Source organism: Coregonus lavaretus (assembly GCF_964263955.1).
Source record: "Coregonus lavaretus genome assembly, chromosome: 19".
Taxonomy (NCBI): domain Eukaryota; kingdom Metazoa; phylum Chordata; class Actinopteri; order Salmoniformes; family Salmonidae; genus Coregonus; species Coregonus lavaretus.
Window position 1 is genome coordinate 42,367,629 of NC_140006.1, and position 16,702 is coordinate 42,384,330.

Consider the following 16,702-nt stretch of genomic DNA (forward strand, 5'->3'; position numbering starts at 1 on the left):
TCCTCTTGCAGGAACTGCTGACACACTCCAGCCACATGAGGTCTAGCATTGTCTTGCATTAGGAGGAACCCAGGGCCAACCGCACCAGCATATGGTCTCACAAGGGGTCTGAGGAGCTCATCTCGGTACCTAATGGCAGTCAGGCTACCTCTGGCGACCACATGGAGGGCTGTGCGGCCCCCCAAAGAAATGCCACCCCACACAATGACTGACCCACCGCCAAACCGGTCATGCTGGAGGATGTTGCAGGCAGCAGAACGTTCTCCACGGCATCTCCAGACTCTGTCACGTCTGTCACGTGCTCAGTGTGAACCTGCTTTCATCTGTGAAGAGCACAGGGCGCCAGTGGCGAATTTGCCAATCTTGGTGTTCTCTGGCAAATGCCAAACGTCTTGCACGGTGTTGGGCTGTAAGCACAACCCCCACCTGTGGACGTCGGGCCCTCATACCACCCTCATGGAGTCTGTTTCTGACCGTTTGAGCAGACACATGCACATTTGTGGCCTGCTGGAGGTCATTTTGCAGGGCTCTGGCAGTGCTCCTCCTGCTCCTCCTTGCACAAAGGCGGAGGTAGCAGTCCTGCTGCTGTGTTGTTGCCCTCCTACGGCCTCCTCCACGTCTCCTGATGTACTGGCCTGTCTCCTGGTAGCGCCTCCATGCTCTGGACACTACGCTGATAGACACAGCAAACCTTCTTGCATCCTGGATGAGCTGCACTACCTGATCCACTTGTGTGGGTTGTTGACTCCGTCTCATGCTACCACTAGAGTGAAAGCACCGCCAGCATTCAAAAGTGACCAAAACATCAGCCAGGAAGCATAGGAACTGAGAAGTGGTCTGTGGTCACCACCTGCAAAACCAGTCCTTTATTGGGGGTGTCCTGCTAATTGCCTATAATTTCCACCTGTTGTCTATTCCATTTGCACAACAGCATGTGACATTTATTGTCAATCAGTGTTGCTTCCTAAGTGGACAGTTTCTCACAGACCTGATAGTTTTTCTTTAAGAAGCCCTCCTGTTCTCCACTCATTACCTGTATTAACTGCACCTGTTTGAACTCGTTACCTGTATAAAAGACACCTGTCCACACACTCAATCAAACAGACTCCAACCTCTCCACAATGGCCAAGACCAGAGAGCTGTGTAAGGACATCAGGGATAAAATTGTAGACCTGCACAAGGCTGGGATGGGCTACAGGACAATAGGCAAGCAGCTTGGTGAGAAGGCAACAACTGTTGGCGCAATTATTAGAAAATGGAAGAAGTTCAAGATGACGGTCAATCACCCTCGGTCTGGGGCTCCATGCAAGATCTCACCTCGTGGGGCATCAATGATCATGAGGAAGGTGAGGGATCAGCCCAGAACTACACGGCAGAACCTGGTCAATGACCTGAAGAGAGCTGTGACCACAGTCTCAAAGAAAACCATTAGTAACACACTACGCCGTCATGGATTAAAATCCTGCAGCGCATGCAAGGTCCCCCTGCTCAAGCCAGCGCATGTCCAGGCCCATCTGAAGTTTGCCAATGACCATCTGGATGACCCAGAGGAGGAATGGGAGAAGGTAATGTGGTCTGATGAGACAAAAATAGAGCTTTTTGGTCTAAACTCCACTCGCCGTGTTTGGAGGAAGAAGAAGGTTGAGTACAACCCCAAGAACACCATCCCAACCGTGAAGCATGGAGGGTGGAAACATCATTATTTGGGGATGCTTTTCTGCAAAGGGGAGAGGACGACTGCACCGTATTGAGGGGAGGATGGATGGGGCCATGTATCGCGAGATCTTGGCCAACAACCTCCTTCCCTCAGTAAGAGCATTGAAGATGGGTAGTGGCTGGGTCTTCCAGCATGACAACGACCCGAAACACACAGCCAGGGCAACTAAGGAGTGGCTCCGTAAGAAGCATATCAAGGTCCTGGAGTGGCCTAGCCAGTCTCCAGACCTGAACCCAATAGAAAATCTTTGGATGGAGCTGAAAGTCCGTATTGCCCAGCGACAGTCCCGAAACCTGAAGGATCTGGAGAAGGTCTGTATGGAGGAGTGGGCCAAAATCCCTGCTGCAGTGTGTGCAAACCTGGTCAAGACCTACAGGAAAGTATGATCTCTGTAATTGCAAACAAAGGTTTCAGTACCAAATATTAAGTTCTGCTTTTCTGATGTATCAAATACTTATGTCATGCAATAAAATGCAAATTAATTACTTAAAAATCATACAATGTGATTTTCTGGATTTTCACTGTTGATTCCGTCTCTCACTGTTGAAGTGTACCTATTATAAAAATTACAGACCTCTACATGCTTTGTAAGTAGGAAAACCTGCAAAATCGGCAGTGTATCAAATACTTGTTCTCCCCACTGTATATATATATATATTTATTTATTTATTTATTTATATATATATATTTATTTATTATTTTGGGGGGTGGGGTAAGGGGGGGTAGAATGATTACTTTATCCTATCCCAGGTATTCCTTAAAGAGGTGGGGTTTCAAGTTTCTCCGGAAGGTGGTGAGTGACTCCGCTGTCCTGGCGTCGTGAGGGAGCTTGTTCCACCATTGGGGTGCCAGAGCAGCGAACAGTTTTGACTGGGCTGAGCGGGAACTGTTCTTCCGCAGAGGTAGGGGGGCCAGCAGGCCAGAGGTGGATGAACGCAATGCCCTCGTTTGGGTGTAGGGACTGATCAGAGCCTGAAGGTACGGAGGTGCCGTTCCCCTCACAGCTCCGTAGGCAAGCACCATGGTCTTGTAGCAGATGCAAGCTTCAACTGGAAGCCAGTGGAGTGTGCGGAGGAGCGGGGTAACCTGAGAGAACTTGGGAAGGTTGAACACCAGACGGGCTGCGGCATTCTGGATGAGTTGTAGGGGTTTAATGGCACAGGCAGGGAGCCCAGCCAACAGCGAGTTGCAGTAATCCAGACGGGAGATGACAAGTGCCTGGATTAGGACCTGTGTCGCTTCCTGTGTAAGGCAGGGTCGTACTCTGCGAATGTTGTAGAGCATGAACCTACAGGATCGGGTCACCGCCTTGATGTTAGCGGAGAACGACAGGGTGTTGTCCAGGGTCACGCCAAGGCTCTTTGCACTCTGGGAGGAGGACAAAACGGAGTTGTCTACCGTGATGGCGAGATCATGGAACGGGCAGTCCTTCCCCGGGAGGAAGAGCAGCTCCATCTTGCCAAGGTTCAGCTTGAGGTGGTGATCCGTCATCCACACTGATATGTCTGCCAGACATGCAGAGATGCGATTCGCCGCCTGGTTATCAGAAGGGGGAATGGTCCTCTGTAGCTCAATTGGTAGAGCATGGCGCTTGTAACGCCAGGGTAGTGGGTTCGATCCCCGGGACCACCCATACGTAAAAATGTATGCACACATGACTGTAAGTCGCTTTGGATAAAAGCGTCTGCTAAATAGCTTATTATTATTATTATTATTATTATTATTATTATTATTATTATTAATTGAAGGTGAACCTCCATCCCAGTCTCAAATCTCTGGAAGACTGAAACAGGTTTCCCTCAAGAATTTCCCTGTATTTAGCGCCATCCATCATTCCTTCAATTCTGACCAGTTTCCCAGTCCCTGCCGATGAAAACTTCCACACAGCATGATGCTGCCACCACCATGCTTCACTGTGGGGATGGTGTTCTCGGGGTGATGAGAGGTGTTGGGTTTGCACCAGACATTTTCCTTGATGGCCAAAAAGCTCAATTTTAGAGTACCTTCTTACAAATGATTGGGGAGTCTCTCACATGGCTTTTGGCGAACACCAAATGTGTTTGCTTGTTTCTTTCTTTAAGCAATGGCTTTTTTCTGGCAACTCTTCCGTAAAGCCCAGCTCTGTGGAGTGTACGGCTTAAAGTGGTCCTATAGACAGATACTCCAATCTCCGCTGTGGAGTTTTGCAGCTCCTTCAGGGTTATCTTTGGTCTCTTTGTTGCCTCTCTGATTAATGCCCTCCTTGCCTGTTCTGTGAGTTTTGGTGGGGGGCCCTCTCTTGGCAGGTTTGTTGTGGTGCCATATTCTTTCAATTTTTTAATAATGGATTTAATGGTGCTCTGTGGGATGTTCAAAGTTTCTGATATTTTTTTATAACCCAACCCTGATCTGTACTTCTCCACAACTTTGTCCCTGACCTGTTTGGAGAGCTCCTTGGTCTTCATGGTGCCGCTTGCTTGGAGGTGCCCCTTGCTTAGTGGTGTTGCAGACTCTGGGGCCTTTCAGAACAGGTGTATATATACTGAGATCATGTGACACTTAGATTGCACACAGGTGGACTTTATTTAACTAATTATGTGACTTCTGAAGGTAATTGGTTGCACCAGATCTTATTTAGGGGCTTCATAGCAAAGGGGGTGAATACATATGCACACACCACTTTTCCGTTATTTATTTTTTAGAATTGTTTGAAACAAGGATTTTTTTTCATTTCACTTCACCAATTTGGACTATTTTGTGTATGTCCATTACATGAAATCCAAATAAAAATCAATTTAAATTACAGGTTGTAATGCAACAAAATAGGAAAAACGCCAAGGGGGATGAATACTTTTGCAAGGCACTGTATGCTGTGATAGTATTTCCACTGCTATGTTGTGTTAAGTTGCGTCAATTCAAATCTGGTATAGGAACAAAAAGAGGTCAATACACGTCTTCTAAAATAGACTAGTATTTTAATTAATGCAAACACTTGAATTGGTAAATATGATGTTCGTATATACGGGCCCACTGAAAAACCACGCAGGGCAGTCAGAGAACTGAGCCATTGTTATAAGTTTATTTTTCTTTCTTTAAAACTTATTTAAATACTCTGACAGAGATAGTTCCTGCTCCAAGCAGGCCTATCAGAGTAGAGACTGAGCGTGGTTTAGACTTACTCAGCCTATCGTTGGCGCACAGGCTGGTCCCAGCCCCTTGGCGCTTCACTGTTGCCAGGCACTAGTTGTTATCCTCACAACTTGTCTCGAGTCAGCAACCCCAGACATAGTTGCGTCAATCTTTGTAGCAGAACACATGTCCTTGAGCGGTTTAACAAAGAGGCAGTGTGTGTGTGAGTCACAAGTCTGTCTCAGCCTACCCCCTTACGGTTCCTCACATTAATCACAGCTTGTTATGTTAAACAATCTATATCAGTACAGCACAAACCTATTATGTTTAATCATTAATGTATTCTTTCTAAGCTAGGCATCACATCTAGTTATAAGAAAATAGATCCCAACAGTTGTGATAATATTTGTGCCCAGGATACAAACCCAGTCTTCTAAAGTTAATATAACAAGTCATTGAGAAAAATTGAAAATAGTTATATAGTCAAAAACAGTTATCATGTAATCAAATGTACAGTGGGGAAAAAAAGTATTTAGTCAGCCACCAATTGTGCAAGTTCTCCCACTTAAAAAGATGAGAGAGGCCTGTAATTTTCATCATAGGTACACGTCAACTATGACAGACAAAATGAGAAAAAAATATCCAGAAAATCACATTGTAGGATTTTTAATGAATTTATTTGCAAATGATGGTGGAAAATAAGTATTTGGTCAATAACAAAAGTTTCTCAATACTTTGTTATATACCCTTTGTTGGCAATGACACAGGTCAAACATTTTCTGTAAGTCTTCACAAGGTTTTCACACACTGTTGCTGGTATTTTGGCCCATTCCTGTCATGAGCCCTCTCACTCCACCGGGTTACCACCTTAATTTGTTTCCACTATCTTCCACTCTGCTCACCACTCTCTCTCTACTCAGCCTAACTAGCTCCACCTGTCCCTGCTCTGCTCGGCTCTAATTACTCTGCCAGCTGCGCTGCATTACCCACTAACCTCTCCCAGTGTTTAAAGCCCTGTCTTTCAGCTCTCCTTTGTCAGATCGTCTGCAAAGCTCACACCCGGAACCTGTTTGCTCGCGCTTCTGGCTCACCCTTGTTTTGTGACCCCGGACCTGCCTGATTCTTGGATACTCTTCTGCCCCAGGAAAACCAGACCTGCTTTCTGCCATTACGACTCCTGACTACTCTTCGATCCCGGACTTCTGGACCAACAACCACCGGCGTCATCGGACGCATCGCTGCCACTGGGGGGGGGCACAGACCCAGCACATTGGACGGAATCCCTGTTATTCCCAGTAACCCCTGGAGCCTTCACTCACTCCCTACTTCCCTTTTCCCTTAAGTTTTAATAAACTTTCTGGTGTGACGCAATTGTGGTCCTCTTGTCGTCTGTCTGAACCGTGACAGTACGATCTGACCATCATGGACTCAGCGCACACTTCCCCCGACATGGAAACCGACGAACCTGAGCAACCCACCGCCATGCTACGCCTGGAACACACTGAGAGAGAGCTAGGCCGCATGAGCGGCGACATCACCTCTCTGCTTCAGGTCGGCCACCAACAGCATCAGCAGTTCCAGCAGCACCAGCAGCAGTTCCAGCAGCAGCAACAACAACTCGCCATGATCATCCAACTCCTCACCAACCTTACCCCAGCCACTCCGCCCACCGGCCCGTTTCCAGGCAGTCTGCCCACCAGCCCTGCCTCCGAGTTACCTGCCCCGGTCATTGCAGCCGCTGCTCCGGAACCCAAGATTGGAAACCCCGAGCGGTTCAACGGCGATTCTACCCAGGTCCGGCCATTCCTGACTAGCTGCCGACTTCAGTTCTCCTTGCAGCCAAGGACCTTCGCCACGGAGGGGGCTAAAGTCGGGTATGCCATCACTCACCTGACGGGCCGAGCTCGACTCTGGGGAACAGCAGAGTTCGAACGTCAAACCCCCGCATGTGCAACCTTCGACCTGTTTGCTGAGGAGATGCTGAAGGTGTTTGACCTGGATTCACCAACCACAGAGGCGTCTCGTGAACTGTTCAGTATTCGACAAGGCAGACGTACAGTCGCAGACCATTCCATCGACTTCCGAACCCTGGCAAGACGAAGTTCTTGGAACACACCATCGTTGGTGGACGCGTTCTTCCATAGCTTGGCTGACTATATCAAGGACGAGTTGGTCTCCCATGAACTGCCTTCCACTCTTGATGAAGCCATCGCACTGACTGTCCGGATCGACAGAAGGATACAGACCCGTCGTCGTGAGAGGGGGCGCCAAGGTCCACCAACTACCGGCATTCGGAGAGATCCGACTGGGCTCCTGTCATCTACTGCCACTCACCCAAGTCAGCTTGATCAGTCTGAGCCTATGGAGATTGGGCGAGCCTCTCTCACTCCTGCAGAGCGCCAGCGCCGCTTCACCTCAAACCTCTGCCTCTATTGTGGAGGTGATGGACATTGTGTGGTAACCTGCCCTTTAAAAGCCGAAGCTCACCGGGCATAGGGGGAGTCCGGTTGAGCTCAATGACCATCCAGTCCTCCGACCGCAAACCCCTGCTGCAAGTTCACCTCCGCCTCTCTGACTCAACTCACACCCTGGCTGCTCTGGTGGATTCTGGCGCCGAAGCCAACATAATGGACATCAAGCTGGCACGCCAACTGGGACTGGAGAACCTCCGTTTGACACCTCCTATTCCTGCCCGGGCACTGGACGGACACTTACTCGGATCGGTCACTCATGTCACGGCCCCGGTCTTGATGGGTCTGTCCGGAAACCATCAAGAAACTATCCAGTTTCACCTGCTCCCCTCTCCAGGCCAACCCCTCATCCTGGGTTACCCATGGCTCCGCCGGCACAACCCTCAGCTCGACTGGGTGACCGGGGTGATCAGGGAGTGGGGAGAGGACTGCCACCGAACCTGCCTGCTTGCTGCCACACTACCCCCTCGGCCAGTACCTACTAACTCCGCTCCTGACCTCTCCAATGTCCCAGAATGCTACCATGGTCTCAGAGAAGTGTTTAACAAAGCAAGAGCCACATCTCTGCCCCCTCACCGACCGTACGACTGTGCCATCGACCTCCTCCCTGGAACAGCCCCTCCAAAGGGCCGTCTTTATTCGTTGTCTGCTCCTGAAAGAAAGTCCATGGAGGACTACATCAATGACTCTCTGTCCGCAGGATTAATCCGTTCATCTTCATCTCCGGCTGGTGCTGGCTTCTTCTTTGTGGGGAAGAGGGACGGATCTCTTCGCCCCTGCATCGACTACAGGGGACTCAACGACATCACAGTGAAAAACCGTTACCCTCTGCCTCTGCTCACCTCTGCTTTTGAGTTGCTCCAGGGAGCCACTGTTTTTACCAAGTTGGATCTCAGAAACGCTTACCACCTAGTGCGGATCCGGGAGGGAGATGAATGGAAGACCGCATTCAATACACCAACAGGCCACTACGAGTATCTGGTTATGCCTTTTGGCCTCACCAATGCTCCTGCTGTGTTCCAGGCTCTAGTGAATGATGTACTGCGGGACATGTTAAACAAGTTTGTCTTCGTTTACCTGGATGACATCTTAATCTACTCCAGAAACCTGTCTGAACACACCCGCCATGTCCAGCAAGTCCTTCATCGTCTTCTGGAGAATTCCCTCTACGCCAAGGCAGAGAAATGTGAGTTTCACGTCAAGACAGTGGCCTTCCTGGGGTACATAGTGGCAGAGGGAAGTATCCAAATGGATCCTGCCAAAGTATCAGCAGTCACTTCATGGCCAGTTCCGGAGAACAGAAAGAAGCTGCAACAGTTTCTGGGGTTTGCTAACTTCTATAGAAAGTTTATCCGGAACTACAGTACCGTTGCTGCCCCTCTCACTGCTCTAACCAGCACCAAGCAACCCTTCACCTGGACCCCAGCAGCCGACAAGGCCTTCAGTACCCTCAAGGTAAGGTTCACCTCCGCTCCCATCCTCCAGATGCCTGATGTGGACCGGCAATTCATTGTGGAGGTGGACGCCTCGGATGTGGGAGTTGGTGCTGTGATTTCTCAGTGGGCTGCGGAGGATAGGAAGCTCCATCCCTGTGCCTTTTTCTCACGTCGGTTGTCCCCCTCTGAGTGCAATTACGACATAGGGAACCGAGAGCTGCTGGCTGTGAAGCTTGCCTTGGAGGAGTGGCGTCACTGGCTGGAGGGGTCCACCATTCCATTTCTCGTTTGGACCGATCATAAGAACTTGGAGTACATCCGCACGGCCAAACGGTTGAACTCCAGGCAGTCCCGCTGGGCCCTGTTCTTCACCAGGTTTAATTTCACTCTGTCATACCGGCCTGGATCACGCAACACCAAGCCAGACGCCCTCTCCCGTCAATTCCAGAAGGATGACAACCCCTCCAAGGATCCTGTGTCGATTCTGCCAAGTCCCTGCATCGTAGCAGCTCTGACCTGGGCTGTTGAGGAACAGGTGCTGGAAGCTCTCCGTAACCAGCCAGGTCCCAGCACTTGCCCAGCTGACCGCCTTTTTGTCCCCGAAAACCTGAGGTCCCAGGTCGTTCAGTGGGGACATGACTCCCGCCTAGCTTGTCACCCTGGCTCCACCCGCACTTACAACCTGCTCGCCCAGAGGTTCTGGTGGCCCTCTCTGAGAAAGGATGTACGGGAATTCGTCCAAGCCTGCCCCATCTGCAACCAACACAAGTCGTCCTGCCAGCCCCCAGCCGGATTGCTGCAGCCCCTGCCTGTGCCCAGACGTCCCTGGTCTCACATCGCCCTTGACTTTGTCACGGGGCTGCCCCCTTCAAGTGGCATGACCGTCATTCTCACCATAGTTGACCGATTCAGCAAGATGGCACACTTCATTCCCCTCCCCAAGCTCCCAACCGCCAAGGAGACCGCCCAGGTGGTCCTGGAACACGTCTTCCGGATCCACGGACTGCCAAAGGATGTAGTTTCTGACCGTGGTCCACAATTCTCCTCCGCTTTTTGGAAGGAGTTCTGTCACCTGCTGGGAGCCACAGTCAGTCTGACTTCCGGATTCCATCCCCAATCCAATGGGCAGTCAGAGCGGGCAAATCAGGAGCTCGAGAAGGCACTGCGATGCATGACTTCACGCAACCCCCACTCCTGGTCGCAGCAATTGACATGGGTGGAGTACGCACACAATTCTCTGACCTGCTCTGCCATCGGTATGTCCCCTTTCCAATGTGTTTATGGATACCAGCCTCCTCTATTTGCCAGCCAGGAAGGGGAGGTTACTTGCCCATCTGCACTTGCTTTTGCCCGTCGATGTCGCCGCACCTGGTCACAAGCCCGAGCCACACTCCTCAGATCCGTTGCCAGCTACACTACCGGGGCCAACCGTCGGAGAATCCCTGCTCCCACCTACCATGTTGGTCAAAGGGTGTGGTTGTCGTCAAAGAACCTGCCACTCAGGGTGGAGTCGCAAAAGCTGGCACCTCGGTTCATTGGCCCATTCCCTATCATAAGAGTGATTAGCCCAACTGCTGTCCGGCTCCAACTGCCTAATTCCATGAGGGTGCACCCCACTTTCCATGTGTCTAAGATTAAGCCCATTCATGAGAGTCCGCTGGTCCCTGCTGCGCCTTGTCCTCCTCCTCCACAGCTCGTCGATGGTGGTCTGGTTTACACCGTCCGCCGCCTGCTTCGGTCCAGACGGAGGGGTAGGGGTCTCCAGTACCTCATTGACTGGGAGGGCTATGGACCTGAGGAAAGGACCTGGGTGCCAGCTAGTCGGATTGTGGATAGGACTCTCATCACCGCCTTCCACCAACGGCATCCTGATCAACCTGCAATCCGTAGGGGCCGCCCCAGAGGGATCCCTAACCGTCCTGCCCGCTCGGCTTCCTGTCCTGTGCCTGATCCTGTCTCGGGACCTGTCCCATCTCCCGACCACGGCCCTCCGGCTTCCTCCGAGGATGAGGACGTTCGCTCGGACCGTTCGGAGGAGTTCTAGCCCTCCTCCGGCTCCCCTCCTCCCGCCCGGCGTGGTGTTGCTCTTGGGACTTCTGGGGCCGTCCCTTGGGGGGGGGGTTCTGTCATGAGCCCTCTCACTCCACCGGGTTACCACCTTAATTTGTTTCCACTATCTTCCACTCTGCTCACCACTCTCTCTCTACTCAGCCTAACTAGCTCCACCTGTCCCTGCTCTGCTCGGCTCTAATTACTCTGCCAGCTGCGCTGCATTACCCACTAACCTCTCCCAGTGTTTAAAGCCCTGTCTTTCAGCTCTCCTTTGTCAGATCGTCTGCAAAGCTCACACCCGGAACCTGTTTGCTCGCGCTTCTGGCTCACCCTTGTTTTGTGACCCCGGACCTGCCTGATTCTTGGATACTCTTCTGCCCCAGGAAAACCAGACCTGCTTTCTGCCATTACGACTCCTGACTACTCTTCGATCCCGGACTTCTGGACCACCAACCACCGGCGTCATCGGACGCATCGCTGCCACTGGGGGGGGGCACAGACCCAGCACATTGGACGGAATCCCTGTTATTCCCAGTAACCCCTGGAGCCTTCACTCACTCCCTACTTCCCTTTTCCCTTAAGTTTTAATAAACTTTCTGGTGTGACGCAATTGTGGTCCTCTTGTCGTCTGTCTGAACCGTGACAATTCCTCCATGCAGATCTCCTCTAGAGCAGTGATGTTTTGGGGCTGTCGCTGGGCAACATGGACTTTCAACTCCCTCCAAAGATTTTCTATGGGGTTGAGATCTGGAGACTGGCTAGGCCACTCCAGGACCTTGAAATGCTTCTTACGAAGCCACTCCTTCGTTGCCCGGGCGGTGTGTTTGGGATCATTGTCATGCTGAAAGACCCAGCCACGTTTAATCTTCAATGCCCTTGCTGATGGAAGGAGGTTTTCACTCAAAATCTCACGATACATGGCCCTATTCATTCTTTCCTTTACACGGATCAGTCGTCCTGGTCCCTTTGCAGAAAAACAGCCCCAAAGCATGATGTTTCCACCTCCATGCTTCACAGTAGGTATGGTGTTCTTTGGATGCAACTCAGCATTCTTTGTCCTCCAAACACGACGAGTTGAGTTTTTACCAAAAAGTTCTATTTTGGTTTCATCTGACCATATGACATTCTCCCAATCCTCTTCTGGATCATCCAAATGCACTCTAGCAAACTTCAGACGGGCCTGGACATGTACTGGCTTAAGCAGTGGGACACATCTGGCACTGCAGAATTTGAGTCCCTGGCGGCGTAGTGTGTTACTGATGGTAGGCTTTGTTACTTTGGTCCCAGCTCTCTGCAGGTCATTCACTAGGTCCCCCCGTGTGGTTCTGGGATTTTTGCTCACCGTTCTTGTGATCATTTTGACCCCACGGGGTGAGATCTTGCGTGGAGCCCCAGATCGAGGGAGATTATCAGTGGTCTTGTATGTCTTCCATTTCCTAATAATTGCTCCCATAGTTGATTTCTTCAAACCAAGCTGCTTACCTATTGCAGATTCAGTCTTCCCAGCCTGGTGCAGGTCTACAATTTTGTTTCTGGTGTCCTTTGACAGCTCTTTGGTCTTGGCCATAGTGGAGTTTGGAGTGTGACTGTTTGAGGTTGTGGACAGGTGTCTTTTATACTGATAACAAATTCAAACAGGTGCCATTAATACAGGTAACGAGTGGAGGACAGAGGAGCCTCTTAAAGAAGAAGTTACAGGTCTGTGAGACCAGGAATCTTGCTTGTTTGTAGGTGACCAAATACTTATTTTCCACCATAATTTGCAAATAAATTCATTAAGAATCCTACAATGTGATTTTCTGGAAAAAAAATTCTCAATTTGTCTGTCATAGTTGACATGTACCTATGATGAAAATTACAGGCCTCTCTCATCTTTTTAAGTGGGAGAACTTGCACAATTGGTGGCTGACTAAATACTTTTTTTCCCCCACTGTATCTCATGGTTACAATAGAAAATATACTTCCTTTTTTTAATGTAATGCTCAAACATCTACAAACCGATAGAAATACTGTAAGGCATGAAGTGGTGAATGGATAAGACTTGTTAACCATGTACTGAATAGTGCCTTCAGAAAGTATTCATACCCCTTGACTTATTCCACATTTTGTTGTGTTACAGCCTGAATTAAAAATATATTAAATATATTTTTTTGTCTCACCCATCTACACACATAGCCCATAATGACAAAGTAAAAAAAAAAAAAAAAAAAGAGATTTTAGCAAATGTATTGAAAATGTATTCCTATATCTCATTTACATAAGTATTCACACCCCTGAGTCAATACTTTTTAGAATCACCTTTGGCGACGATTACTGCTTTGAATCGAATTGGGTATGTCTGTATCAGCTTTGCACATCTGGATTTGGGGATTTTCTCCTATTCTTCCTTGCAGATTTTCTCAAGTTCTGTTAAGTTAGATGGGAAGCAGCAGTGAACAGCAATCTTCAATTCTTTCCACAGATTTTCAATGGGATTGAGGTCTGGCCTTTGGCTGGGCCACTCAAGGACTTTCACATTCTTGTTCTTAAGCCATTCCAGCGTTGCTTTTGGCTGCATGCTTGGTGTCATTGTCCCGTTGGAACGTAAATCTTTGCCCCCAGTCTAAGGTAATTTGCACTCTGAAGCAGGTTCTCATCAAGGATTTGCCTGTATTTGCCTGTATTTGGCTCTATTCATTGTTACATTTTTTACTCTTACCAGACTCCAAGTCCATGCTGCTGAAAAGCATCCCCATAGCATGGTGCTGCCACCACCATGCTTCACAGTAGGGATGGTGTTAGACGGGTGATGAGCTGTGCCTGTTTTTTTCCAGACATAGCGCTTTGCATTTAGGCCACAGAATCTTCTGGCTTAATGTAGCTTATTTTGTAGGCTTCTGGCTTCTTGGAAGAATAATTCATAGCCAGCAGCATTCCAAAGAAGCAAGAATCAGGCTGGCACAACATCGTCTCTGCTCCACCTTTTAAGCAGATTTAAAGTCATTTGGTTACTTGGACATGCTTCAGTTCGGCTGGTGGCTAGCTGAAGTCGGCTAGGCGAACCGAACGAGTGTGCTCGCATACTCACTTAAAAGCGACAATGGTACTGTTTGTCCATTTTGAGACGCTGTAGCCAGTATACACTTCCTAAAAATAGTTTGGAATTAATCTAAGATAACTCAAGAAATCTGTCATTAATTTTTGCCGTATTTGCCGTGGAGATCTTAGTCGCGCTATTTTACATCTACCTAAGATGTTTGGTGCAGTATTTATCAATGACAAAATGTGCATGTAAATGAGTCGTCTCTCGTTGAATGACAGCAAAGACTTAATTAAAGAATCCCTACAGTTGACCAATCACGGACGAAGGGGCGTAGACTTCGGCTCCCTTAACTTCGGCTGGTCTCTATGTTCCCGTAAAGCAGATTTCCAAAACAAACAAAAACGTCACAAAATGTTGTATGATATATGCAGAAACTGTTTCGGCTGGGAAGCATGTGGACGCCTTTACTCCCTAGCCAGACCATGAGGTGAGACTACCAAAGGAGGGGTTTCCAAAACTGGTCTTTAGTATTGTAAAATCCTCAGTTCTATTTTTGCTCTGAAATGTGCTGCTATATATTCTTTCATGACTTCGATAGCACTTTATTTTACAATACTGCTACAACGCTATTTATCTGATATTTACATTTACATCAAGGTAACAATTTGTCCTTTCAGATTTCTCTCACAGCAAAATCGAAAGTGTTAAAACACTTTCACAGAGTATGTAACTCTGCCAAGTTGGCCAACACTGGTTTTTATTGCATTCACTCTACACTTGTGTTAAGTCTTGAAAATCAACTCCATCGCAGTACAAAAAAAAAGAAGTACTACAATTTAACGTTGTAGGATGTAAAAACGTATAATATAAATTATTAAGGATAGGATTGGGGGGAGGGGAAGCAGATCCTAGATCTGTGCCTAGAGGGAAACTTCACCTCGGAGCGGTCTAGACACTGTTTGGCAGGACCACTTTGACAGTCTTTATCTCGGCGATGTGGGAAGACTTTTGGATGATGCAACTGGTGGTGGTGCGCCCTGTGGCGCAGCTGGTGGTAGTGGGCCCTGTGGCGCAGCAGGTGGGGGTGGGCCCTGTGGCGCAGCTGGTGGGAGTGGGCCCTGTGGCGCAGCTGCTGGTGGTGGGCCCTGTGGCGCAGCTCTGCCCCTGGGCCAAGTTAGACAGAGCCATGGCAGCGTGGATCTCCCTCCACTCTGCGTCCTCCCTCCTCTGGCCTCTTTCACTCTTCCCATCACTGCGAACGACATAATAAAGGAGACTGTACGGTACACTCCTCAAGATGAAATCGTCACAACAGGGAGACTTTCTACTTACAGACAACCGCATGCATCAACAGAAATGCATCTTGCCAAGACCGTCATTATTTACTCATGCCAATGTGGGTGTGCCGCAAGGAAATGTCACATTATAACATGTTAATGAATGATACAAAATCTTTATGCTGGACGGTTAAGTGAATATGTCTGCATTCTTGTGCAGACTCACTATAAGACATGCAGACGTAGAAGGGATCCATAAACAAAGAAACATACTCTCACCTGTCACATCTAGTTGATGCATTGTCCATCTTGTCTGAAAACAGAGAGAAAAAAAAGTCCAAATTCAATGTATTGAAAAGTCTGGAAACTGGTGATCGAGTTTTCCGGAACCTGTACTATATATTTATTTTCATATCTCTGTGAGTGTTTGTTTACATTGTGTTTTCCATTCAGGTTTTCCATAGAATTTCTGTGTGCATTACAGTATTTGCATATATATGTGTGCGTGTGTGTGTGTGTGTGTGTGTGTGTGTGTGTGTGTGTGCGTGTGTGTGTGTGTATGTGTGCGCGCGCATGTGCATTTTAACTGCGCCAGGGGGCCTTAACTCACTGAAGTACCCTAGTCTAGCTGCTCATAGGCACTCCGGCCAAAACAAATGCAAGTATGTTTCTCCTGTGCCTTTTGAGACGGAAAAATACGATATCTGTGCAGTGTCATGAACACTACCGCTCTGTTTCCAGATCTCCAGAGTTCATTTGCATCCATAAAGTTATTTCACTGTTTTTCATTCCTCCCTCTGCCTTTATGTTTGAACTGCAGTACATCGTAGATCATAGAAATGTGCATGGGAGTATTGTGTGAATGAGCGACATGTACTGTAATAAGATCCTCTATGGATCTTTAGAGACAGCGTCTCACCTTCTGGGTGTTTTTGGTTCCTTTCATGCCCTAAACTCACCTTAAATCCACCATATTGATGGTCATCTCACCTTGGGTTCTTTGGATTTGAAGTGCTTTTGGAACAGTGTTGTTGAACAGTTAGAACAGGGTTGTTGCCAGGGGTGTATTCGTTACGGAAACGTTTACCGTTTTTAAGAACCAAACGAAAGCAAACAGAGCAAAACTAGAGTTTCTATTGGACAAATTCAGTTACATTTTAGTCATTTAGCAGACGCTCTTATCCAGAGCGACTTACAGTTAGTGCATACATTATTTTTGTTCATACCCCCTGTGGGAATCAAACCCAGAACCCTGGCGTTGCAAACGCCATTTTCTATCAACTAAGCTACATCCCTGCCGGCCATTCCCTCCCCTACCCTGGACGACGCTGGGCCAATTGCGCACCGCCCCATGGGTCTCCCGGTCGCGGCCGGCTACGACAGAGCCTGGATTACGAACCAGGATCTCTAGTGGCACAGCTAGCACTGCGATGCAGTGCCTTAGACCACTGCGCCACTCGGGACATATTTCCCTCACGTTACTTTTAAGAAACGTTTCGCAACAGAATTGGTGCAATGAACACGCCCCAGGTTGAAACTTAAATCATACAGAAAATATGAGCTCAAATGTTGGTTTGTCAATCTACCAAACACACTTTGTGTACTGTTTGGGTGTTATC

At 48.6% G+C, this 16,702-nt stretch overlaps 1 protein-coding gene across 1 annotated transcript in view; it reads right to left on the minus strand.

Moving 5' to 3' along the window:
* Window positions 1–14,754: 14,754 nt before the first annotated feature.
* Window positions 14,755–16,702, minus strand: part of LOC311146322 (homeobox protein Mohawk-like) — a gene marked incomplete at both ends in the record, with an annotated part of 50,080 nt that continues 48,132 nt past the window's right edge. The window contains 2 exons of the mRNA XM_084182811.1: window positions 14,755–15,058; window positions 15,363–15,396. Coding sequence (XP_084038937.1) covers window positions 14,755–15,058; window positions 15,363–15,396 — 338 coding nt within the window. The remainder of the gene's footprint in view (window positions 15,059–15,362; window positions 15,397–16,702) is intronic.